The sequence below is a fragment of the Triturus cristatus genome, chromosome 9 (genome assembly GCF_964204655.1).
Source record: "Triturus cristatus chromosome 9, aTriCri1.1, whole genome shotgun sequence".
Classification (NCBI taxonomy): Eukaryota; Metazoa; Chordata; class Amphibia; order Caudata; family Salamandridae; genus Triturus; species Triturus cristatus.
Window position 1 is genome coordinate 148,197,360 of NC_140592.1, and position 25,881 is coordinate 148,223,240.

General features: G+C 44.8%; 1 protein-coding gene across 3 annotated transcripts in view; it reads right to left on the reverse strand.

Annotated features, from left to right (window-relative positions):
* The window catches only part of CARD19 (caspase recruitment domain family member 19), an 88,116-nt gene extending 75,595 nt beyond the window's left edge, over positions 1 to 12,521 (reverse strand). Inside the window, exon 1 of one of the 3 annotated variants that reach the window (XM_085624594.1) lies at positions 12,255 to 12,521. In XM_085624594.1, coding sequence (XP_085480720.1) covers positions 12,255 to 12,261 — 7 coding nt within the window. In that variant the 5' untranslated portion in view covers positions 12,262 to 12,521. The remainder of the gene's footprint in view (positions 1 to 12,254) is intronic. The other 2 variants (XM_085624593.1, XM_085624592.1) reach the window with 2 other exon arrangements.
* Between the last annotated feature and the right edge of the window lie 13,360 nt (positions 12,522 to 25,881).

The following is a 25,881-nucleotide window of genomic DNA, read 5'->3' on the forward strand; positions in this document are numbered from 1 at the left end:
TAGGGCTTCAGTTATTACAAAATGATGCAGGGTGGCGCCGCAAGCCATTTTGCTGTGCCGAGCTGCGCAATTTTAAAAGCACGGGGATGCATCGTATTAACAACAATACGATACATCCGTGTGTTTTCCCCTGCGCTGGCGCACAATTGGCTGTCATGAGCCAGCGCAGGCACCCTTGCTTTATGTTGCAAGGGTGCCTGTGTTGCGAGGATGATTGTTTTTGTGCAGGATGGTATCCCCTCTTGCACAAAAACAATCACTGATGGCATTTTCCTCTTTTTATGCATACTGCAGGAGGCAGCACATATAGAAAGAGGAAACAACTAGGAGAAATATAAGTATTTCTCCGTGTTTCACCACTCCTACGCCTCCCCTGGGAGGCGTAGGATTCTGACGCATTCCCAGCTTTACACAATGTTGTAGATCTGGGAACATGTCTGGTTTCATGGATGTTGAGTGGGAGCACCCATGGAATGCCCCTTTCATGCAGAGTAATGAGTGGAAGGGGCCCATATTTACAAGGCCATGAAAAGTCACCTAGGGTGACTTTACGCGGCCTTGCAAGTATGGGCAATCCTAGTCAGCCACTGGTGCGTTAAAAAAGTGACCCACCGGCTGAGCCGCCCTTGGCTTGCAAAGGAAGCCCTTAGTGCCTATGGTAATGGTAATTCAAATGCTTTCTTAGGAGACACTGTTCAGTGGAATTGATGCTTTGCCACTGCATAGGATGCAACACAACACATCTTTTTGTGGATAAGAAGTTCATGTCTGTTGTGCCTAACAGTCCAGTCCCAGCCAGACCTGAAGTCTAATGTGATGTGATGTGATATGATGTCATCACTGGAATGATGGAGCTGGTGCAGAAGTGAAGGACAACGCAGAAGCTGCACCTTGTTCGTCAGTGAACCCTGAAGATGTATTGTCCAGGTAGCCCCTTCATGCTTTGCAATTTGGTGAGCGGCAAGGAACCTCGCTCAGGCTTACACAGGAAGAGGTCCAGGTTCCTTAAATCATAAAGTGTAGTTCGCTGAACCACACTGCCTTGCTCAGTGAGAGCACTACTGGTTAAGAGGCGGAACCCTGAGGTAACACTCGCCTATCAAGATTCCATTTTTTGGCAGCGTTGGAGACAACTGAGTCTTACGATGGGACAGATGTCACTCAGGTAGGAATGATAGGAAGTGGAAATGGGAAATTACTTAACTGCATGGGGAGGTGAAATTAATTAAATGAAAATTGTTTTTGTATAGCGCATTACTGCCCGAAGGCATCTAGGCACTTTCGCTGTGGATGGAAAAAGAGACGGAAAAGATTGTTGACAGGAGGTCCCGACATGGGGAGGAGAAGAAAAAAAACTATTGATTAAAAAGCCATGTTTTCAGGGCATTCCTAAAGCAACGTAGATCTGTACATTTCTTCAGATAAAGAGGAAGGGAGTTCCATCTCTTGGCTGTACAGTAGACGAAACTCCTACCACCCCAATGAGTTGTCTTGGCTGTGTGGAGCAGCACATCGAGGGCCGAGGAGGATCGGAAGATTCTGGATGGGTGGTACCAACTGGATTTCTGTTTCAGACATTCATGGCCAAGGCCATTCCAAGCTTTAAAAGCGATGTAAAGTGCCTTGAAATAAACTTGCTTGAGAATAGGTAGCCAGTGGAGCTGAGCCAAGGCTTGAGAGCTGGAGATGCCTTCAGGTCTTAAGTATCATGCGCGCCGGGGCATTCTGCAGGACTTGTCATTTATTTAGTAGTCTGCTGCAGATTCACATATAGTGCACTACAGTAATCAAGTTTCGATAGCACAAGTGCGGTAAACACCGGCCTCTGCATATCTTGTGGAATGAATGGAAAAATCTTCCTCAAAATTTTGAGAACAAGAAAAGATGAGGAAGTCACTGCATTGATGTTTTTATCAAATGACAGTTTTTTGTCCAACATAATACCCAGGTTTTTGGCTTTGGAAACCGGTGTGAATGAGGGTTGTCCCTGTGAGTGCATTTCCTTGCCCATTGAAATGACACGAGATGAACCAAGAACCCAGAAAGATTCTAACTCACATACAACTATCTAGTTAAGTAACATTTATGTATTCACAGCAGCGATGAGGAAGAGACACTTAAGAAGTTGGATTAGTGATTTCTCACTTGCTCAGAGTATTATTTACAATGCAGGGCATACATTATGAACTAAGATGAATTGGAGTTCAAGAAGAAATTACTATACTAATAACCAACCAAGATCAGGTTGTTCCAATTAGATGTTTTTAATACTTAAAAAATAAGCATGGGATGGTCCTAAGTTGATCGAATACTTTTAAGAGTTTAGTCAGCAGTGAACTGTCCTTGCACAAAGTCATTTGCATGTGCTATTCCGTTAGGAACAGAAACCAATACTTGAATATGTGGGATCCTGAAATAGGAAGTGGGATGCTCAGAGTATCATTCACTGTGTACAGTGTGCGGAATGTTCTCTTCTTTTGTAATGTTGTGACTATCTGTAGGAACAAATAAATTGGTCATCTTTTTTTTTTTTTTTATAAAGTCGCCTGTTTTACAGTTCATGAATGGCAAACTTTTCCTGCCACTTGTCCAGAATTATCTTCAGAGTATAATACACTTATGCAGTCGTGAAGAATGGGTGCGGTCAACAACGCCACTGGACCCGCCCCCTGATTCTGAGCATGAAACATACTTTTAATAGGAGGGGCACAGGACTGAATGAAGCCACAGCTGAGGGGATCTCTCAGTTCCTAGTGGTAAAGTAGATGGTGGTGAGACCAACCAGATCACAGCCAACTTTGAAGTTGCATTTCTTCTCTCTAGGACCAAAAACATGTTTGAAGCCAGGGCCTGTGGAATGAATGTGCTATTGGCAAACTGTTAAGAACAATGACACAACACCACCAAGAAACTCCTTAGAGTGTTTACTTGCTCTTCAAGAAACTTTGTTACATAACTTTTAGCGCTATTTATTTATTGGTTCCTCAGTAGGGATTTGTATGTAAAGAGAAATGTAAAAGTTCTAAATGCCGCTGGACCAGCTTGGCTTTCACCTTTTCACGTCAGATAAAGTGAGTGGCATGGAGATGTAGAACAGCATGCCTTTTTCTGGATGAGACCCATGCTTGCGCAAGTTTATATGCAAATATGCAGAACACCCGAAATAGAGGTGGAGTTGTTGAATGTTCTTCACTGAGGCGGTCGCTGAGTGACTAGTCGGTTAAGGAAGTACAATTAGATATTTCTGGCAGGATAACAAGTCGATTCTACTAAAAGACAGAGGAGTATGGGGCTCTTGCATCACTGGCATAACGAAACTTGAGGGGGCCCCCCTGCAATGCACATGGAGGGGCCCCGTCCGGACTCACTTAGGAGCTTTCCGGACAGTGTACTGTGCGGAGGGGGCCCCCTGGAGCTTGCCCCACCCCCGCACATCGGGGTTTGCAGGGGCCTGTGTAATACCTCTGCCTTGCGTTTGTGCCCCAGCAGAAGACCGCCCATAAAATCTACAAAAACCATTGCAGCAAATGGAATTTCACACACGATGAGCCAGTCACCATTGTTTTTTGACCCATTTGACATTCCCTTTTGCTTTTCAACAACCCCCAAGGTAGAGAAAAAAGTATCCATCACTCACAATTTGCGCTGCTCATCAGGGACATTTTTATAAGCCGTGCATGATGGTCCCAGAGTGAAATGTCAGTAGTGGTAGCCCTGTCCAAACAGGTCGAGGCTCCCACTGCTGCTAAGTCAAGGGTTTCTGATGCTGGACCCAGCTGAGCCTTCACCATCGGAAACCCTGCAGATTCCCCCACTTAACCATTGATAATTTAGGGCTGCTTCCTCTGAACAGGGCCATAGCTATCAATAATACAACCGGTGCAGTGGTCTCGAGGGTAAGGTATGAGGGGCGTATTTCACAGCATGGCTGCTGTTTACTACCCACACGTGGATAAGTTAGCCTGTTTTTCATATTTGCACAAGGGCCAAGGGTTCCCAGATTTTCCAGGGTGTCGTTGTAAAAGACTGACAAAAGGGCGCGTACCTTTAAGAAACATTCCCTAGTATGAATCCCAAATATGTAAGGAGAGCACAAGCTTAAGAGTCAAAGCTTCCAGGTCATTCAAAACTATTTGATTGACCCAGAAGACAGTAATTAGCCCTTACCTCCTTGAGCCCCCTGTGAGTATTGAACAGGACTAGTGACCCTTTCCAAGAGACTTCAAGCCACTGTTGTGCTTTACGAGAGAGGAGTACTACTGCCCCCTCCACAGAACCATCTCCCGAAAGAACTGACGGCCATTCTTACTGAAGCACCTAGAACGAAGGACGAGTCCATCAAATCACAAACACAATTGCCCACATAAAGTATATTGTGCTTGTAAAATAAACATCCAGAGTTCAAGAACGTGTGTTTCAACAAACTGTCACTGCAGAGATCAAGAACTTGTGTTTCTACAAACTGTCGCTGCAGAGATCAAGAACTTGTGTTTGTACAAACTGTCGCTGCAGAGTTCAAGAACTTGTGTTTCTACAAACTGTTGCTGCAGAGTTCAAGAACTTGTGTTTCTACGAACTGTCACTCCAGAGTTCAAGAACTTGTGTTTCTACAAGCTGTCGCTGCACAGTTCAAGAACTTGTGTTTCTACAAGCTGTTGCTGCACAGTTCAAGAACTTGTGTTTCTACAAGCTGTTGCTGCAGTGTTCAAGAACTTGTGTTTATACAAACTGTTGCTGCAGAGTTCAAGAACTTGTGTTTCTACAAACTGTCACTCCAGAGTTCAAGAACTTGCGTTTTTACAAACTGTCGCTGCAGAGTTCAAGAACTTGTGTTTCTACAAGCTATCGCTGCAGAGTTCAAGAACTTGTGTTTCTACAAGCTGTTGCTGCACAGTTCAAAACCTTGTGTTTCTACAAGCTGTTGCTGCACAGTTCAAGAACTTGTGTTTCTACAACTGTTGCTGCAGTGTTCAAGAACTTGTGTTTATACAAACTGTTGCTGCAGAGTTCAAGAACTTGTGTTTCTACAAACTGTCACTACAGAGTTCAAGAACTTGTGTTTCTACAAACTGCCGCTGCAGAGTTCAAGAACTAGTGTTTCTACAAGCTGTTGCTGCACAGTTCAAGAACTTGTGTTTCTACAAGCAGTTGCTGCAGTGTTCAATAACTTGTGTTTATACAAACTGTTGCTGCAGAGTTCAAGAACTTGTGTTTCTACAAACTGTCGCTGCAGAGTTCAAGAACTTGTGTTTCTACAAGCTGTTGCTGCACAGTTCAAGAACTTGTGTTTCTACAAGCTGTTGCTGCAGTGTTCAAGAACTTGTGTTTCTACAAGCTGTCGCTGCACAGTTCAATAACTTGTGTTTCTACAAGCTGTCGCCATGTTGTGTCAGTGTCTGTTTCTCAAAGCCACTTCTTATTGCATGTCCAAACATACTTGAGACACTAGCCATCCTTCCACAACTTGGCTAAGAGTTCCTGAGTCTGGAGTTCTCATGAGTTGAACCACACACATTGCTCATGGCGGTCATGATGGCAGTGACCATCCCTTTATTCTGGACATCTGCCAGCGTGAGCCAACTTAAGCCTATGGCGGAGAGGGATCAGCTGTTCTCCAGCAGCCAGGTTTCAAAATGGGTCACAAAATAGAGATTACAAGGTACAAAGCCTGTCATTATCACCTCCCACAAACACAAATGAATGCACAAGGAGCACCATTTCCACAAACAACAATCTCCAGGATAAACAAAACAGGTAACAAGAATAGACAGCATCCATACATAGAACAATGTATGCCTCATATATGGAATATCAAACATAAAGCTCTTGCAGACATACACTCTCAGACAATATACTACAGGAACGTGGTTCCTGAACACACTCAGCAAACTTACTGAATACATCCTGGGGATTCTGTTCACAGATAACAAGTGACTCACAAATCAATTACAGTTACGTCTAGAGTTTGATATAGGCAGCGAATACGAATATTATGTGTTCACACAGATAAAATATGAAACATGGTTATGAATAACTTATCTTAACCCCCACAAAGCATGTTGCTTTTGAGGTAGCGTTTTACGCTCACAGTGATGCAGACAAACATTAGACCACTCAACAGGTGACCCAATACGTAATTTATGTTTAGGTGAACATGAAACTGTGTTAATAGTGAAATAAAAAAAATAAAAACTTTTGATCCGTTCGCATTAGGAAGAAAGATATGTTTGTTAAAATCGGTAAATTAAGAAAGAGACGACAGATTAAGTGGCAAGTGTGGCAAATATACACTTACTGACTGCTCAAATACCATTTTTTCCAGTGATTGCACACATTAAAGTAGCCATAGGTGCAAGCACAATGAATACACTTTGAAACTACCAGTGAATACAGCACCTCACTGGTTCCCAGCAAAGCACAGATCTGACTTCCTCTAAGGGGACAACCAACCTACCATGAAATTATGAGAACGACAAAAACCTCACAGGCAATACCTTAGCCAAAACTATGCTTTATAGGATCAGCACTCAACCCCATCACACCCAACCATCAGAGGGTGCGACAGGACCCTTCATTCGCCAAGAAGAAAGACAAGGACAGACATTATTAGCAGTGTACATAAAACTGGACCAACCACAAGACGCCATCACGCCCGCCCCAACGCCCCACCACCTTCCAGACAGGGGCTACAATCTCTCATTTAGCTCCGCCCTCTGGACCTCCATTCAGAGCCAGAGCCGAGCAGAGTTCTTTTGAAAGAAATGCGCCAAATGTGCTCGGGAGAGACAGGAACATATTAGAGTGATCAGGATACTTCAATTAATAAAGGAAAACAGCCCCTAAACAATAAACAAACCATCTGTGTGTGTAGACACACTGCAGAGCATCTCCCGCCCAGCGAAGGTGTGGCATACCAACAAAGATGTCGACTTTGGAACTGGGAAAACAGGTTCGAATCCCAGTGCCGGCTCAGCATCCTCTGATTCTGGGAAAATTGCTTAATCTCCCCATGCTATAAAAAAAGATTCGGCTTTGTGTAATTTAATCTGGTGCGCAATTAAGGTCCTTTAATGCCCTTGGGGCAAATTTGCGCCATATAAAGCTACATGCATTAAAATTCATACACGCAAATATACAGATGTGCACACACAGTGTGTATCTCCTCCCATTTGTTGATATAACCTACAGATAATGCATGTAAACCGTGCAGAGATGTCATCCTGACAATGTTGCGTGTTTATATTTTGTTGTTTAAAAAATCCGTCATGTTAAGCTACAGGTTTACATTAAAAAATAGACTCGAGACAACTCCCAAACCAAAAAGCACATTTGCGAAACACATAAAAGCAAGACTTTTGCAAGTGGTGTGTAGGCAGATCTCCAGTTCGAGTCTGGTTCGTAGGCCTTTTGGTAGTTTTCTCAGAATCTCATGTTCCCCCCAGACATGTATTGCTTCTGCATTTGCTGGGAGTCTGGTGGGTCTCATGGGAGGGTCTGCAGCTCGACGAGTTGGAATTTAAGACTGGAATGTCCACAATGTGGGGTCAGGGCCCTGGACCTTCACTCTTGAGACTAGTAAATGGCCCTTTAGCTTGATTGACTGCGTGGGGGGTCCGTGTTGACATCCGTCAATCTAAGTTTGCACCCAAACTTTGCAAACAAAAGTTGCTTAGAAAAGTTTGTTTCCTATCTTCCAAAGCAACAGAACTGATCTGATGAATTTACTCCACACAGTACTTTGAAGGACTTAGCTACATTTTTCTTTTAGCCTACAGGAGACCATTGTATATGGAGTTAAGATCCTCATGTACCATGTGACTATAGGTGTGCTAACCACCCCTGGCAAACTTACACAACAGCCTGCATACAAAGACTTACTATCTGGTGATAGAAGGTGTACCGAATACACAAAACAGGATCGTGTGCATGCACACCACAATCACAGCACAACACTCACATAAAATAAGACTCACAGCATATACACAAACATGTACTGGTAAACAAATGTATACTAATGAACCACAAGAAATGCACCTTCAGCAACTCATTCACAAAGACAGCTATCCAATGTACATCATCTATACATATATAACATACGTGCTATTGTACACAAATACAGCTGGGTTTACAATCTGACTCATACACAGTCTCGCTGACTTCTGCCACAGGTAAGGTATCACGATTGCAACCAGCCAGGTCACTGACAAAGCCCCCAAGTGCCTCAACAAAGGCGACCTGTGTCTCCTCATCCTCTTGGAGTCATCCATGACCTTCGGCACTGTTAGTGGTCCACTGAAAAAACAAGGATAGTGACCAAACTGTCTGCACATTGCTTCATTCACTCCTCTCAGACAAACAATAGAAGGCCAATTCTTACAGCTTTTTGGCCACCCATGAAGAAATTTGGTGGGCAAAAAACTTTGCACGTGTTCTTTTATCCTTTGCAAAAAGTATATTTTCTAATACAGCAATTCCATCAGGCTAGTAGAATTTCCGCCTACACAAATCCATTGTTAGTGGTGGATCTGTGGTCATTTTTGGGTCTCGTCTTAGAGCGTATGCGCTGTCTGTTGCGAAACATTTTGTTAACTTAGAGTAGGCTTAGAGCCCGCCCATTACTTACTAGTGCTTGGCTTCATTGTCGCTCTTATTTGCTTACTTCTAATTCTTTGGCACATGTGGGCTTCACTTCCTCTTCTTGGATTAACCCACCTCCCCCCAGAAGCATGGACCCATTACTGGTGTCCTTCCACAACTCTTTTTTAGGTGTTACTTTTTTCTTTTTGTTTAAGCACTCTATGAGAGTTGTGTGTTTTCTTGCACTTGCCCATGTACACATCTTGCTCACTCCCTGGGTGCTGCCCCCTACTGTTGTCTTCTTTTCCCCCACCTTCTCAGAGCACATTCTCTTGTTCCTTTTCTACCCCCACATTCCTCTGTCACTCCGTCTGCACCCTCCTCTTGTTCATTTCTTGCACCCTTCATGTTGCTTACCCCCAACCGCATCCCCCTGCTGTTGCTTTCCCCTCTGTCACTCCCTCTCTGTGTTGTCGCCTCTTTTGTGCTCCCCTTTTCCCCACGTTGCTTCACACATTTTTTTTAAAGATTGATGATGCTGATGCCAGGCAGGTTTTCCAAGAATAAAGTTTTGCAAAAACCATGATAAAACAAACAAAGCTCAAAGCCAAAAAACTTGCGGTCAACACAGGACCTATTAGCTTTGCCAATGCTTGTTTTTGGTGGGTCCACATGTAAATGCTGATGCACGGCCACAAATTCATACGTTTGTGGTATTCACTAAAAATTTACTAGTGCTTGACCCTAGCAACACATACAAATGTTCTCCTGAAGAGAGCGCAGTTAATTGTGTTTTAAAATTTGAATATGGAGAGAGCTCCCTAAAATTGTTGGGCGAGTGGAAGCGCTTCCTTCAAGAGCTAATAGAGAATTTGAAAATAATATAAAAACAATTTTACACCACATTGCTACCTGCAGAAATATACACCCAATCTTTGCCTCGTGCTCCAGCGTCCCAGCTAGGCAATCAAGGAAATTCAATACACCACTGCACCGATGCCAGTTAGAGATGTCCTCTACTGAAGACACCTTCACATACAATCCACTTTCAGATGTTAGCGGTCTCCTGAGCAACCGCAAACATAGACCGAAGATTAAGACGTGGCCACCAACATGGCGCTCACAGATGTTTGACCATCTCCTTGTGCCAAGTCCCTGAGCCTCCGCATAGAGTCACTCAAGACTCCAGACTCAACAAGTCAACACCAAAACCCAAGCAGACCGGCATCAGATCAGTCTTCTCAGTTTTTTTTCCCCTCCTTCCTAAGACCTCACAATACAACACAAATCGGGGGGGCCCTGCCAGAAAACCATAGAAATAACATTCTACATCTCCCACAAGAGCAACTCTGGAGAGCTTCTTATTACCTCACATGTCCTACTAATTCACAGCGCCTAGATACCCCTAGGGGGGGTTAGTGCTGTGAGGTGTGTATTTTCTGTAGTTTGAAGGGAAGAGGCCAGAAGTGGAAAGGTTCCTGATGTTTACTGCTCGCTAAAACATTTATACAAATAAATGAATCCAACATACACGCAATACATACACTAATGTGCTTCAACACACTTTGTACATACACCACACACGACAGATGTAGACCAAATTATACACGGCTGTGGCAGCAGGAGAATGAGTGCCCCCGTTGGAGGGCATTGGGTTTTATCAGGCAGATCACCGTATCTCCAAATCCCTGGGACCCCTTCTCTCCCAAAATCAGAATTTAGAAAGTGGCTAAACTCCAGGGTAGCAGGAACAAGGGGATGTTCTTGTAGCGCTTCTGTCTCAAAGAGCTTGGGCCTGTTATTGTTGGTTTAATGTTTACAGTATATAGTTTGATCATGAACAAATTGCTGCATTATATTTTAAAAGGCCGTTTATGAGCCAGTCTATAAGGAACTTGCAGAACTTCTGCGATTGGATGAGCCTGCGTGTACCATCTCCCATTGGATATTAAGTGACCATGATTGTACAATAAAACGTGCCCTTTGTACACTGAACAATGCATATATAAAACATGGCTAGACTACTGGCATGTTACAAATGCACGCATGAGGGCCGTCTACCATATAAAACATGTGAACCAATGGTGAGCCCCGCAGTCTTCATCACACCTCTCACCCAGGGTTCTTTCGGCCCTCGGGTGTACTCTACCTCACAGCCGCTTTCCACACACGCAAGGGCAAGTGACGTACTTTACATAAGATGGTCTCAACCAATCGGCGCCGGACTCCCAAGTGGGTCTCACCTCTGGGCAAACTGGGTGTCTGAAGAAACGAGGAAGCCAAAAGTCAAGAAGCGGGGGGGGGGGGGGCGGTAAACAGCATAAAAGCCACCCTGCCACTTCAAATCCCGACAGAAAAAAAGATACAAGCAACAATAGAAAGGCCTCGTGGGCGAGATTATTTGGAAAATGTTTTCATATTTTGCGGAATGTTCCAGTCTTGGATTCCCGGCTGAAAATCTCGAGGGCTCCGATACTCAGGGTCAGAGAACTCGGGGACGCCCCGTGGTTTCTTCTTCACTCTACAAACTGATGACACATCCCTTCGAGGTTTGTTAGAGAGCAGTAACCTGGCAACGGGAGGGAGCCGGGCGCTATTCTGGTCTGGATAGGTGGTGGGAGCAGGTGGACGCCACAACTGACCAGGAGACGAAGCTGGCCCTGTTAGGACCAGGAGGAGTCAGGCACGGCCAGAAGAACCGGTTTCAAAAGTGGAAGGCGGGTGACATGATCGGAGTGGGATGGGTGGATGACTGTCTACCTCTGTCTAACTGTAGAGAAGGCTGGTTTCTTGTGGACGAGGCAGGCACTGCCCGAGCTTAGCCTGGGTGGAAATTGACCCTGCCATAACGTGGCACCGGTTGAGCTTGGCCTGGATGGGGGAATGATTTGCGGCTTGGATGCAGGAAGCGGGCACTGCGTGAGCGTGAGTGACAGGACAGAAGCCGGCCGAGGCTACGCTTGGCTTGAAAGTCTGCACTGCTCGGGTCGAGCTGGAACCAAGACAGGCATGACCTTGACACATGCAGCGATTAATGCCGGATCCAGGGTGTGGACGGGTTCAGTTGACACCAGCAGCGCGTGGCTGTGAAGGTGGCACCGCCTGAGCATATCTGCGAAGAGACTGTTTGCCAGTGAGCGAGGAATGGCAAAGTAACTCTTGCCTGAAGCTGGGGCGTAGCGGAGACTGGCAGAGCGCTGGCTGGCAAGTCACCTTGCACAGCTGAGACAGGGCATTTGGCAGTGCCAAAGCAGCGTAGGCTGACAGTTGCCTGGCACAGGGCACATTCCACATCCAGAGCCTGGCTCGGTAGGGGCAAGTGCCTGCCACTGTCTGCAAACCTGCATTAGACCCCAGCATCTGCCTCTGTCTCCTCTGAGCCTGGCTGGAACGAAACTGTCACTCAGTGAGTCCAGTGGGAGTGTGGTAGGTGCTGTTGAGTCAGGCCGGTGAGTGACTGGCACTGCCAGCGCCTTGAGACATATGCAGCAGCCCGTGCCAGCGCCTGGAAGGCTGCTGGTGCAGACTTGGCAAAGCTGGGCCAAGGGCAGATGGCACTGCCCGACGGCTCTGACAAAGCTTTGCGGGGACGTCAGTCCGGGATGAAGGCTGCCTGCTGCTCCCTACTTGCCCTTCCCTCCCCTGCAGTCGCTCCCTGCCCTGTGAGTTTCACTGACCTGGCATGGCGGGTGACACGCGCTGTCTGGGGGTCCCGAAAGCGCGGGGAGGACTTTTGTTTGCAGAAAGCTTTCAGCATCGGAGACTTCCTAGTGTAAGAGACCAGCGCCGATCCCTCCCATGGCGGCGAGTGGGCCGTGACAGAGGAGGCGGAGCCCCGTCAGCCCGCCGCCACGCCCGCCCCGCCTCGGGTTTCATGCTGAGCTGTCAATGCCAAGCCACGGAGCACTGCAGGCCTCCTGCGCCTCCAGCTCTGTGCTGAGCCTGCCTCAGATCATGGGTGGCGCTGGTGGGACCGCCGGCGGACCCTGCGACCTCACAGCGCTCATTCTCGGAGGAGGAGTTACAGTGCCAAGCAAATACAGCATCATGTGGGGCCTCCAACCGGCGCGTGCCACACAAATATAGGGCCTCATTTATGAAAAGTGACGCATCACTGCGTGAAAACAGTGATGCGCCACTTTTCACTGCGCCCTCCCTGCGACTCCAGTGATGCGTCATATTTACAGTATGACGCATCATGTCGCAAGGAGTCACAGATACGTCAGTATTTCTGACGTATCTGTAGGCGCAAAAGTGACGCATCGCTGGAGTGTGTCACAAAAGTGACGCAACTCCAGCAATGTGTCCTTTCACATGGGGCAAGCCCCATGTGAAAGGGCCTGCGTCAGTCTTACGCCTGCCTTGAGGCAGGCGCAAGAAATTGACGCATTTGCACCCTAGAAGTGGCGCAGTGAAATCTCGTAGATTTCACTGCGTCACTTCTACGACCCTTTGTTGCGTCAAAACGCCCCCCTTGCATACATTATACCTGGCGCAGGTATAATGTGGCGCAGGGGTTTACAAAGTGACGCATCTACCTAGATGCGTCACTTTGTAAATATGGCGCAACATGGCACATGTTTTACGCCACTGGTGCGTCACAAAAAGTGACGCACCGGCGGCGCAAAAGTGACGCAGGGGCTCATAAATGAGCTCCATAGTGCTTAGGATAACTTGTGAAGTGCTCCTGAACGTGCAGTCATAGCTTGCAATAATTAGAGGTCGGTAAATCAAAACATTAATAGGGAAAGTCGAGCCAGAATGGAGCCAAGGGTCTGGCTGGGATCTTGGCTCAAAGAGCCCTTGCACGAGCCGAGCCATGAAAATGCTTGGTTTCAGAATTCCAAAAAGTGTATTGCTTTAACAACATGCAGAAGCGTTTCACCATAGCACACCCTATCATATCACTGCTTTCAGAGACGTATTAAAGTGATAGTTTGACCGTAGAAGTTAGACAAATTCATCACCACGCCCTGTCGACAACCTCATTAGTGAACAAGTGAAGGGGTAAGTCAGTTGTCATGTGCACCCTATTTAAAATTATACATGGAGCAACGTCGTAGTATATTAAATCAAGCACACGAGCGATAATGGCCTAGCGTCACACAATTTGGGCAAGCAGGGAAGCCAGGATTGATCCTACTTTCCTGGGTTCACATTGTGCAGATCGTCTACTGACAGGTCTCTCCAATTCTCTCCTTTTACATCAAAGGTTAATGCTTTGTCCTTAATTCTTTGTGCATGAGAGGGGTTGCAGGGAGGACCCACGTGAAAGTTCGGCTCGTTTTGGGCTTGAGGGTCCAAATGGGCCTGGAGCTGAGCCAGAGCCAAGCATCTGTGTCAAGAATAGCTAAGGCCGTCAGTGGATCACCTACCTTAAGTGATACTATTAATCCCACTATTTATAACAATCCCAGATGCATAAAAGTTGTGCTATTCTTGTCATAGACACTTTATCTTTCAGAACCCGATTCTGTAAATATGTCTAATGAGACATAAGCCTGCTTAATGTTTAAAAAAAAAAAAGATTTTCTATGCTGAAGTCCAATACTCTCCCCATGACGTTTCCACACCCTTCCCCCTTCTCCGTGCTCGATTTTGAAAGCTTTTATGAGCAGCATTTCACCTTGAGATGCTCCTGCGGCAATAAACATGTTGTTTGTAAAGCGCCCGATGCTCTTTAGAGCTGGTAGCGTTCTGATGGTCTTGAGTGCTGTGGTCGCGCTATATCAAATACCCACAATAAAATATAATCGAATGTATTATTACTATCAATACTTATAGTTATTATTGTAATTATTACTGATGATATTAGTATTATGATTATTACTATTATGGTACACAAGGCGTAGACAACAAGTGCAGGTTTCTTGTCCAGTGCACGAACACACTGTTGTGGCGATGCCAATGCTTATTTCTAGGGAGATTTATACCCCCCTTTCATACATGGTGTCCTATTCTTTTGTTCTGCACTTCTAAGCAGTGTGCACGCTTCAGTGTACATGTAAGTCTCTGTACAGTTCTTGAAGATTAGAGGTGGGGCAGGGCCCAGCGTGGGCATTCTATGGGCAGTGGCATGAGCCTTGATAGTTTTATATCACGGTGCTTTGGTCTGTTGTTGACTTCAGTGATGCGCCTGGCACTGCCAGCCTTCTCCTTCAACACGGGGTGTGTATGGAGACACTTGTGCAGGAAGTTGGCGCCTGTGATGTCCTCCGTCTTGTGTATGGAACACGTGCTTTTAAGCATCAGTGCTTGTCCAGCTCGAAGCCAATTGAGCATTGTTTCAGTTCAGTCCATTTTGAATTTTTAAGTTCTCAAAAGGCAAAATACCTCTAAAATATGAGCCAGGAACATAACATCTTCCATAGATTTCACTTCATTTGAAAAATAAATTCCAGATTTGGAGCATGGGCAGTATTTGTAAACTGGACGACGTCCTGTTTGTTTCTTTCAACTACTTCTCGGTTCCCTACTTCCCCATTTTATGACTCTTACACATCCCATTGGCTGCTCTACTTCCTGTTACTCTCAGAATGAAAAACACATGGCAGCACGAATCTATTTTTGCCATGGAAATAATATGTTTCCAGATCTTCAGGCTAGAAAGAATTTAAACTGCCAAAAGAAGAATGACTTCCAAAATAGTAAGGTGTCTGGTCACAAAGGCATATTGGTGTACTGGATAGCCCCATTTTGCTGCCTTTTTTGATGTTTTGGGTCTAATTCAGAAAGGCAGGTAAGAGTACATGGAGCTGTACTACAGGAGGACCTGTAGACACAGTCTAACACTGCTTTGTGATCAGGCTCTTAATGTGGACTTTTATGACTTCCTCCCTTAAAAGGTAGCGGTGGCAGAGTGATGGGCCAGATTTCCCTTGTCCAGGCACAGCTTGCGTTTGACTCCCCTGGAGGCTTTGCGGTTCATTTTATGGGCATCAACGTAGACTAGTTTCCAATTCTCTGGTCAGGACAGAGCCATCGTTCTTGGGATGCCTGCTCAATGACTTGCATGCATCATACGGCCTCTTAAGCATGACAGGCTTGTGGTTGGCGATTTTAACAATGGACAAAATGTGCTGGGTGAAGGTCAGGTCAATACTGAAGCATAAGATTCGTTTTTTCTTTACTTACAACTGATTGATCTTCCAATGGATCTTGGAGCGACTGAGCACCTGTGCCTCTTCTCACTAGAATCTTTGTTTTAACGCCCTTTAGACACAGGAAGCCTCCTTTAACCAGCAGTAGACATATAACAGACTATTAGTGATTTGGGGCTAGATGTACGACCATTGTGATTTACGACTTGCAAATTGCGAAAAATTGTGAGTCGCAAATCACAATGTACAACAGTGTCTCAGACACTGTTTGCGATTCCCAATGGGGTCGCAAATTGCATGCCTCATGAATATTAATGAGGCACTCGTAATTGGCGACCCCATTGGGAATGGCTGCCCCTCCCAGGTACGGTGGCCTGCTGGGCTCAGCATACCTCCATGTCTGGGACTGCTTTTAAATAAAGCAGTTTTTTTAAAAGCCAGCCCGTTTTCCTTAAAATGAAAAATGAACCAATTTTGCTTCATTTTTTAAGGGCAGGTAGTGGTGCCTGGGACCACTGCCTGCCCCTAAAAATATTTTCCCCTGCATTCACAAAGGGGAAATGGGTCCCCTGGAGACACCTTCCCTTTTGCGAGTGCTTTACCACCCTTCTGAGAAGGGTGGTAAACTGCAACTGTTTGCGGCCGCAAAACAGTCATACATAGGTCTCAGACTCGCTAGTAGGAAGGGACGCCCTCGGAATGCCCCTTCCTAATAGAGGGGGCAAAAGAGAATTAGCCTTTCGTAGGCGAGAGGCACTTTGGATTCTTATACTGCATAGCACTGAGATAGGGCTTAATATAGACCAGGAGCTACATTATTTTCTGGGAAGATAAATGCATAGAACTGCTTTACTCTGTGCTTTCCAACTGGTCTTGGTGTCATGAGGGTTTTTTTAGAAATGAAAAAAGAAAATTTTCCGTTAGCCTACATTCTACATTGAGACATTTGCCTGGTATTTTTAATTGTTGCTTTCTGTACATTGTATTCCGTGATTCAGTTTTTTTCTTCTTCCATTATATATAATTTGTATTGTTCTATCCATACATAAAAAAATTAATATTCCAATACCATGAGGGGATGGAGACATTTAGTGCGAATGATCACGTTGAGCACATCTCACTCATGGTTCATAGCACACCTTGTGAAAGAATCACTATAGTCAATTTACCCGGACACACGGTCTGAAAGGGTACTTTAACTACTTATTGAGCCTTTTTGATTAGCTTAGGTAACCACATTCGTTAGAGAAACACGTTACAAGATGGTGCCCAGTGGAGTTTATATGGACATTTGTTAATATATGCCCTGTGTAATCAGCGACACGCCTGAAAATAGGTTTTACTTTGAAATAACACTGTGTGTAATATGGGTTGGGGGTTTTGGGGAGCTGTATAATGAGTACAGAGTTCAGAGTAATGAGTTTACTTTTGTACATCAATATTTTAAGATGGCCACCAAGAAGTGGGACATGGCTTTAGTCCTTCGTCTAATTTGATAATCAGGTTGTGTGAATGAGACTTTTTTTTGTCCTCTCTTCATTTCAATGAATTGATAAGGGGAAGTTTGTATTTAGGTACGTGACTTTGGAAGGAACTGATTACTCTTCAGTTCGGCGTTTTTCTACCCTGGAACAACAGCGATTGTACCCATCCGAGCTCTTTCTACAATTATTAGTTCACCGATGAGATGACTCACTTGCCTTAAAATTGGATGAATATCCTTGGAGAAAAGAGATGTTTGGTGGATAGAAGAACGGAAACCAGTCCGTGATCTATTGTGTTTTTTGTGACTTTAGCCCTGAGGAAGCCTATTCGGGTGAAACGCGTTGGCTGTTGCTGTGTATATTCCTCATCTTTTTGAACAATAAAGAAGTCTCTACAACGAAGATTGTGAAGATCTATTTTTTTTGGGCATATTAGATGCCATTTACCCAGTGCCTCTCTGTGCTTTGTTTTATTCATGTCTATATATTAGGTCTTGTGGCAGCGGACCTCAGAGGTGGGCACGCATTGTGATAAAGATTTATTTGAGTTACATTAAGTGATTAAATGGGTAGGGTGGCTTTAATTATCCCTTGCTGCCCCTCTCTCCTGTTGAAAGTTTGTATTTAAGCAGCTTTGTATGGCTTCTTTCTGTGTTCTCGTACTCGAGCTACACGGAGAGCGACATTTGGGACGAGACCGTCAGACTCATGGTGAGAGTGGGAGTAGATTTGGGTGATGTGTTTGTCTTGTAGTATGATAACTGTAAAGCCATTTTCGGTAACTGATTTGGCGTGTAAGCATTTGAGATTGAATGGTGGTTGACACTTAGTATGCTGAATAATGATGTGGCATAGAGTACAAGATTATCACTGTATTAGCCATCACGCCATAAGCGGTTTGGCTCTACTGTACATGAACTTTGATTGTGTAAATCGCATATAATGGAATGCATTGGTTTGAAGAGTCTGTGATACTGTGAACGTATATTACGGAGGACACATTTTGAAGCAGTGTTTTATGTTGTAGAGGGACATAAGAGATATTCTGGTCACAAAATTTGGCGAAAGAGATAACGAACGTAACGTGATATGTATTACAGTGTGTATGGAATGATCTGCCAGATGATTCTAGCGAGGGCTGACATGTTGGCTTACTGAACAGGCTTGGCAAACACGAGGATAGGTGTCACGTTGGAGGAAATTGTGCATTTGGAATGAGCACGTACTTTTACTCATATAGAACTGGTTACATTGTTTTTGAAAGGATTTTACACATTGAGACATCCCCGTTATTATTATTTTTAGAGCTCAAGATTTGGGGATAAAATAGGATCCCTCAGATGCATGGACTGCCTTATTGAAGTAGCGCAAGATACTGAATCCCTTTGTGGGTTGGAAATATCACCACAAAAGAAATAGATGTCCAGATTGTGTGTGGGAGTTGAGTACTAGAGAGTGGGCAGCCTGTTTTTATGGTCTGCTAACTAGTGGTTGTTCTTACTTTACAGAGGTCTTTATAAAAAAAGGACATAGGTATTTATTGAGTTTCCACAAATTCACTGTTTGGGGTTACAGAGGTGGATACTGTAGTCACCCTTCCGTCACCACTGGGATGCACCTTATATACGTTTGCCTGACTTTCACTAGTCACGGTCACGGGATAGGCTTTGTGTGACTCACTATATTTTGATAATGGCTTTTCACATGGAGGTAAAGCAGCCATCTTGGAATGATACTTAGGTTCAATGTCACTTGCTTGTCACTCTTATTTTCCTCTCTTACCGCATTAGGTATTTGGAATCTTTTGATCTTATGATATTATTTGTTGTTCATGGTATTGGGCATTTCTTTTGGCTCATGCTCTGTATTGCCCACCCTGTGAATGCTATTACATGTCTACTTGGAGTTGTTTTCCACTTCTGACACGGGGAGATTTCAGAATAATATAATTGACACCTGAAAACTTTGTAAGGTGTTACATTGGCCTGTGTTTTGTTTGTGTTTATGCAGCCTTGAGAAAGTCGCTGGACGATTTCCCTTTGTAAGCAACGAAACACGTGTTGGCTGTCTGAAGCAAGATCAAAAGAATAAAGAAAGAAAATAAGAATTGAAATAACTTGTGTATAATCTGTGCTTACATCGTGCACTTAACGAATTGTTCATATCCCTATGACGTGTGCTGAGGATTTCCTTGATAAATTTTGTTGGCTTTGGCCGCTATTTTGGGGAGGTTGGTGGTTCTCCTCACCTTACAGCACCGTCTTCCAAATAAGTGGTTTTATGTACAAATACATGTGTTCTTCTCCTGAGTGGTGCCACTATACCTAAGCATTATACCACTGTTCATTAGTATTTCCTTTAGAGACCACGCCTATAAATTTCCTAGCCATTAAAGCAGAAGAGCCAACCTTTTGACTGCTGTTGAAGAAGAAGGAATGTATTCATGTTACAGCTGCTCCTGTTACCCAAGTTCACTTTTTTAAGAGTTGACATGCTGAGATGTATAAGGACTCCTGGATGGTTTGAGTAAAGTGTAATACGTGGGGATGCCCTTTATGGATGCAAAGGCCAATCCTACTCTCCTGAAAATCCTGAATCCTGTTCACTGGTGGTGGAAGATTTCAGGCTCTCCATAATGGCCTGAAGTTCTAACCTGACCCCCCATTCTGTGCTTTTATGATCTTGCTTGGCAAAGGGAGCATTGGTGGACAACATCTTTCTGGCACACCAAAGATTTTTTTTTTTTTATAAGAATAATGCATACTAAACCTTTCAAGCCCGTAATATTCACTACAACTATGATATTTGCTGGGAGTCATGTGTTCATTTTAAACAATGTGTAGCATAATTGAATTAGAAGATTTGAAAACTGATCACATGACCATGGAACTCACAGGTATAAGCTGCAAGGTCTATTGACCGGTGGTGGGATGACAGCCCTGAACACTCACTTGTCAAGAGGATCCTGATTAGGAGAGTTTCTTTTAATTTTTCACTGAAATAATGTGAATAGATCCTTTCAGAGTAATGCACTGGAGCAAGAGGAGTTTTCGAGGCCTCGGGTTGTGTGATTTTGCAATAAATATTTAACGGCTTGCTCATATGGTTGTTTGCTTTCATTATTCCTGTTGAATAAGGAACCTTTTGCAAAGCAAACTGCCACGTGGTGTGTTTTCAACAGTTCTTGTCCTCTGCTCTCTTAGACTTTTTCCACTGCTGCGCTTTTATTAGTATTTTATTTTGCATCACTTCTACAGTGCAGGTTCAACCACTAGGCCCATGCTGTATATTGTGTAGAGAAGGGGATTACTTCGCAGTCCAGACTTCCTCTGGGAAGGTGTTCAGACAGATCTAGCTGCACACCACAAACCTCCACAGAACCAACCAGGTCTGTGATGGAAATGTTTGGAAGTCATACCGCAGACTTAGAAAAGGTGTTAAAATGCCATACTAGTGGCAGACTGTGAGCTATACAAGTGTTAATTAACAACAGTAAACAACATATTTGGAAAAGGTCACAACACTCTTTTTAGGACAACGCCTACCAGACAGGGCAGCTGTCTGGTTTGCTGAAGACTTCTGAGAGATTCTCTTGGAATGCATTCTGCCAATTGCTTACCATTGGCTTCGTGTTTTGTAATTCGCAGTTGCTTGCTTTCTATTTGCTGGCTTTATTTATTTTAGGCTATGCAGTTTGGGTTAGTCCTGTGAAACATTGCCTATTTGCCATGCTTCTTGTATTCTTCTACCAGCACTTGCTTTCTGTAAACAGGCCTTTGCATGTTGTTCTTATCTTGTCACATTTGCTGCACATTCAAAGACAGAGGTCAAATGTCAAGCTCTGTCCTCCAAGATAGATTAGTGTTTACTTTTCCTTCTCTGACTTCAATGTAAGAGGATGTATTTGACAATCAAGCTTTCTACTGGGGTTGTGAAAGGAAAAGCTTTCTTTCTAGCTCACAACAACATTTAAATGTCTGTAAATAAACTCTGCAATTATTTCAGAATATATCTGAATTAGGAAAGCACAAATAAAGCAAATGTTTTGTAATTCTAAAGTGTGGTGGAAACAAATTTTTAAATAGGATCAAAACAAATCAATACACTACTTGATGCAATGTTCTACACATTCACGTTTGTTCACTGTGTTGTTTTATCAGTAAAACTGTGTGTCTGTGCAAATGTAATGTTCATTTCAATTGAAAATGTGTTGTGGTTAATGGCAGCGCTCTACCTAACCATACATTCTCCACAATACGCCACTCCACTCTACACCACTCAATTCTGCAACACTCTACTCCACTCTATGCTACTTTATGCCCCTCCTCTCCCTTCTACTTGATGCCACTCTATGCCACTCTACTTCACTCTATGCCACGCCATGCCATGCCATTCCATTCCACTTTGCAAGACTTCACTCACTCTACAACACACCATTCCCCTCTAAGACATGCCACTCCATTCAAATTCATCCCACTCCACTCTATACCACTCCACTCTACGACCCTCCATTCTATGACATGACACACCACTCCACTCCACTTTATGCCACTCCATGCCACTTTGCTGTACACCAGTCAAAGCTACTTACCTCTACATAACTCCACAACACCCTACGGTACACCAGTCTAATCTACGACATGCCACTCCACTCTACGACACACCACTCCATTCAAGGCCACTTGACTATGCAACTTCGCTCTACACCGCTCCATTTTATGCCCCCCCACTCTAAGAGACTCTACGAAATGCCACTCTGTGACACACCACTCCACACAACTTTACGACACACCACTCCACTCTACACCACTCTACACCACTCTACTCTATGCCACTCCACTGTACGCCACTTTAATCTACAACATGCCATTCCACTGTACGCCCCACCATTCCATGCCCATCCACAAAATGCCCTTCCACTCTACACCACTCCACTATACTCTACAACACACCACTCCACTCTAGGCCCCTCCACTCTACGTCCCTCTACTCTATGGCACTCTACTCTATGCCATTGCCATTTCACTCTACTGCATGACACTCTACGCCATGACACTCTATGGCAAAACACTCTACTCCACTCTACTCCATTCTACACCACTCCACTCTACGGCACTCTACTCCACTCTACAACACTTTACTCCATTCTTGCTATGCCACTCCACTTTACTCCGTGGCACTCCACTCTAGCACACTTTACTCCACTCTACGCCACTTCGCTCTATGTCCCTCCACTCTATGTCCCCCCCCCCCCCTCTATGCCACTCCACTCAATGCCACTCCACTCCACGCAACCCCACTCTACAACACTCTACTCCACTCTATGCCACTTTATGGCACTCTACTCCACTCTACCCAACTCCCTCAATGCCACTCCATGCCACTGTACTCTATTCTACCTATGCCACTCCATGCCACTTTACTCCACTCTACTTTACAACACACTAATCCACTCTGTACTAAACTATACCAATTAACTCTACGACACACTATGCCACTCCACTCTGTGCCACTCTACTACACTCTACTTCACTCTACAACACTATACTACAATCTGCGGTACTCCACTCTATGACACTCCACTACTCCATGACACTAGTCCTCTCTATGACACTCCACTCTATGCCTCTCCACTCTACGACACTATACTCTACGGCACTCACTCTATGACAATCTACTCCACTCTACTCTATGAACACTCTACTCCACTCCACTCTACTATATGACACTCTGCTCCACCCCCACTCCACTCTACGACACTCTATGTCACTCCACTCTACGACTCTCTATTCCACTCCACAACACTCCACTCCACTCTACTCTATGACAATCTACTCCAGTCTACATCACTCCACTCTAAAACACTCTATGACACTCTGTGACACTCTGCGCCCTCCACTCTCTTCCCTCCATGACAGTCTATGACACTCTATGCCACTCCACTCTACGACAATGTACTCCAATCTATGCCACTCCACTCTATGGCAATCTACTCCGCTCTACGCCACTCTAATCCACTGTAAGCTAGTCCCTCTACGTCACTTCACACCACTTTGTTCCACTTTACGCCACTCCACTCTACTCTCCAACACACTACTTTACCCTACATGACTCCACTCTATGACACTCTATGCCACATCCCTCTACTCCACCCTACAACACTCTACTCCACTCTATGCCACTCCGTTCTACTCCACGCTACGCCCCTCCACTCTATGCCGTTTCACTCTACTCCACTTTGTGACACTCTACTCTCTCCACAACACTCACTTCACGACACTCTATGCCACTCAACGACATTCCAAACAACTCTATGCCACTCCATGACACTCTACTGTACTCCACTCTACGCCATTCCAGAACACTCTAGGCCACTCCACAACACTGAATGTAACTCCATGTCACTTCACTCTACTCCACTCTATGCTGCTCTCCTCTACGACACTAACTTATAGCCATGTTGAACAGCAGCCACGCTCGTGGACAACATGGCTAAAATACATGGCAAAGCCAATAGCTTTAGCATAGGCAAGACCTATTGGCGTTGCCAATGCTTGTTTCTCTTGATTGCTGAAAACACTGTTTAATATTTCAGAGAGGCCGTTGCCTATTGTCTCTGTGTTTACCGGTTTCTACAATGAAGTCCTCTGCTTTTTTTCTATACCAAAATCTGAAAATATGCATGCATTTAAAAGTATTACTCTTGGTGCTAAGAGTACAATAGTATTGACATTTTTGACCTTGAAACAGTATTCTATTTACAAATTTGCACCAATGAAATTTCATCTTTTGTTTTCGCAGATCTGTTTGAACAATTCTGCCTTGACTTAAATACATCCGGGCAGTGAGTATCGGAGAACACCCTTGCGAAAATAAATGTGAAAAAACTAAGGGTCATATTCTCAAGCCCCTATCGCCACGGGATCGTTACTTTTTCTTACGTTCCCGTGGCGATAGGGCCAGTGCCTTATTCTCAAGGAAGCGTTAACCCACTTAACATGGCTTTAAGCCACGTTAAGTGGCTTAACGCTGCCTTGAGAATAGGGCCCCTTTCATGCTAAACTTAGCGCGAAAGGGGCGTGCAGTGGGTGCTGCGGTGGGCTTACAACGGCAACACCCATTGAATTTGAGGCTGCTACCTATTATCAAGGGCGGCGATAATAGGTGGCAGCGCCGAACTTAAGACCAGAAAAATCCTGGTCTTAAGGTGGCGAAACGAGGAGAAATGCTTAATTTCTCCTCGTTTTTGCTATTACCATGTGGAAATAGCAAAATGCCATGGTTTGTTCATGTACCCTTCCTGTACATCGCCAAACCTTTTTTTAAAAATGCAGTTTTGTAATTTCCATGTGTGCTGCATGAAGCAGCACACATGTAAGTTACTAAACGGCATTTTAGGTTTGTTTATGTGCAGGAAGGGACACCTTCCTGTACATAAACAAACTTCCCCGCTTGCAGACACCCTTGCACTCTGGTGCAATTGGCGTTAAGTCGTGAGACATAGCGCAGTCGCAGGGAGAAACGCCAGGCTGCACCACATTCTTGAGAATAGGGTGCAGCCTGGCGTTTCCGACGTGGCGGTGAGAGGCGTTAAGCCAAGAAGGCTAACGACACGCTACGCCACTTCCTCGTGAATATGCCTTTAAAACTCTAAAAATGATCAGAGACTCTATTCAGGAGGGCCCTGCTACTGAATCATGTTTACTCTGCTATTGACCACTTGAAAAATGTTAGGTAGTGCTCCGTTTCACTCATTGCCCCAAACAATACTGAAAATGTATTGAGACATTCACGATACAGCATTCCTGACCTGTTCACGAGTCATTTGGAACTAATGTTTAACAGTATAAACCCGTCCACCACCAGGTCACTAATATCAGTGCTTCTGGATAGGAAGCAGCTGTCGAGTCTCACAAAAGCGAAAGTATTATGTTGCAGGAGAAACGTGACCACAGCTTCTTCAGTCAGAGGGCATGCCTGGAACACCATTATATAGTGCGTTACTTTTTATGGCACGTGGCTCTCTCCCGGTGAACCTGGCTTTTCTATCGCACACGCACTTGCCACGTGTCTTCTCTTGTGCGGACTGGGACAGACAATAGGACCATGTACCACAATAAGAGTGGCCCCATTAGTGAATGAGATCCCTAAAAAAAAAGTGGCTCATGCTTGCACATTTCGCCTGTTTTGACCTTGTAAAAACTCTCTGCATAAGTGTTTTGAGAAGTCTGAAAAACTGCTTGGATTTGAACTTGCTCCAAGTAATGTTTGTTTTATTGTCAGGGAAATTAACAGTAAAAATCTGCCCAACAGACCATAAAAGAGACCCAAGAATTGCAAAAAACGGGCCACACATTGATCTGTTAGACCAGTCAAGGCGAACTAAGAATGCAAACCAGCCCTGGCAATTAAGTCAGACTGGCGGGTGGGAAGATGCAGTGATGGGGTGGGGGGTGTTGGTGGGAAACACTGCTGCTGCTGCTTTTGTTTCAGGGGGCCACTATTGCAGCCCTGCTCCAAAACATGCCAGTGGCGGTTGCCACATACAAAAAGGTAGTGGGGCGGGGGGAGGGGGTCGTGCATGCGGCGGAGAGCGGGAGGGAGAGCGAGGGGGAGAGAATAAAAAAAAAAAAGAAACAAACGTGCCTTAGGTTGACAGCTGCGTCCCAGGTCGTGCACTGCCCCGCCCCTCCCTGCACACACTGGCTGATCCAGCTGCT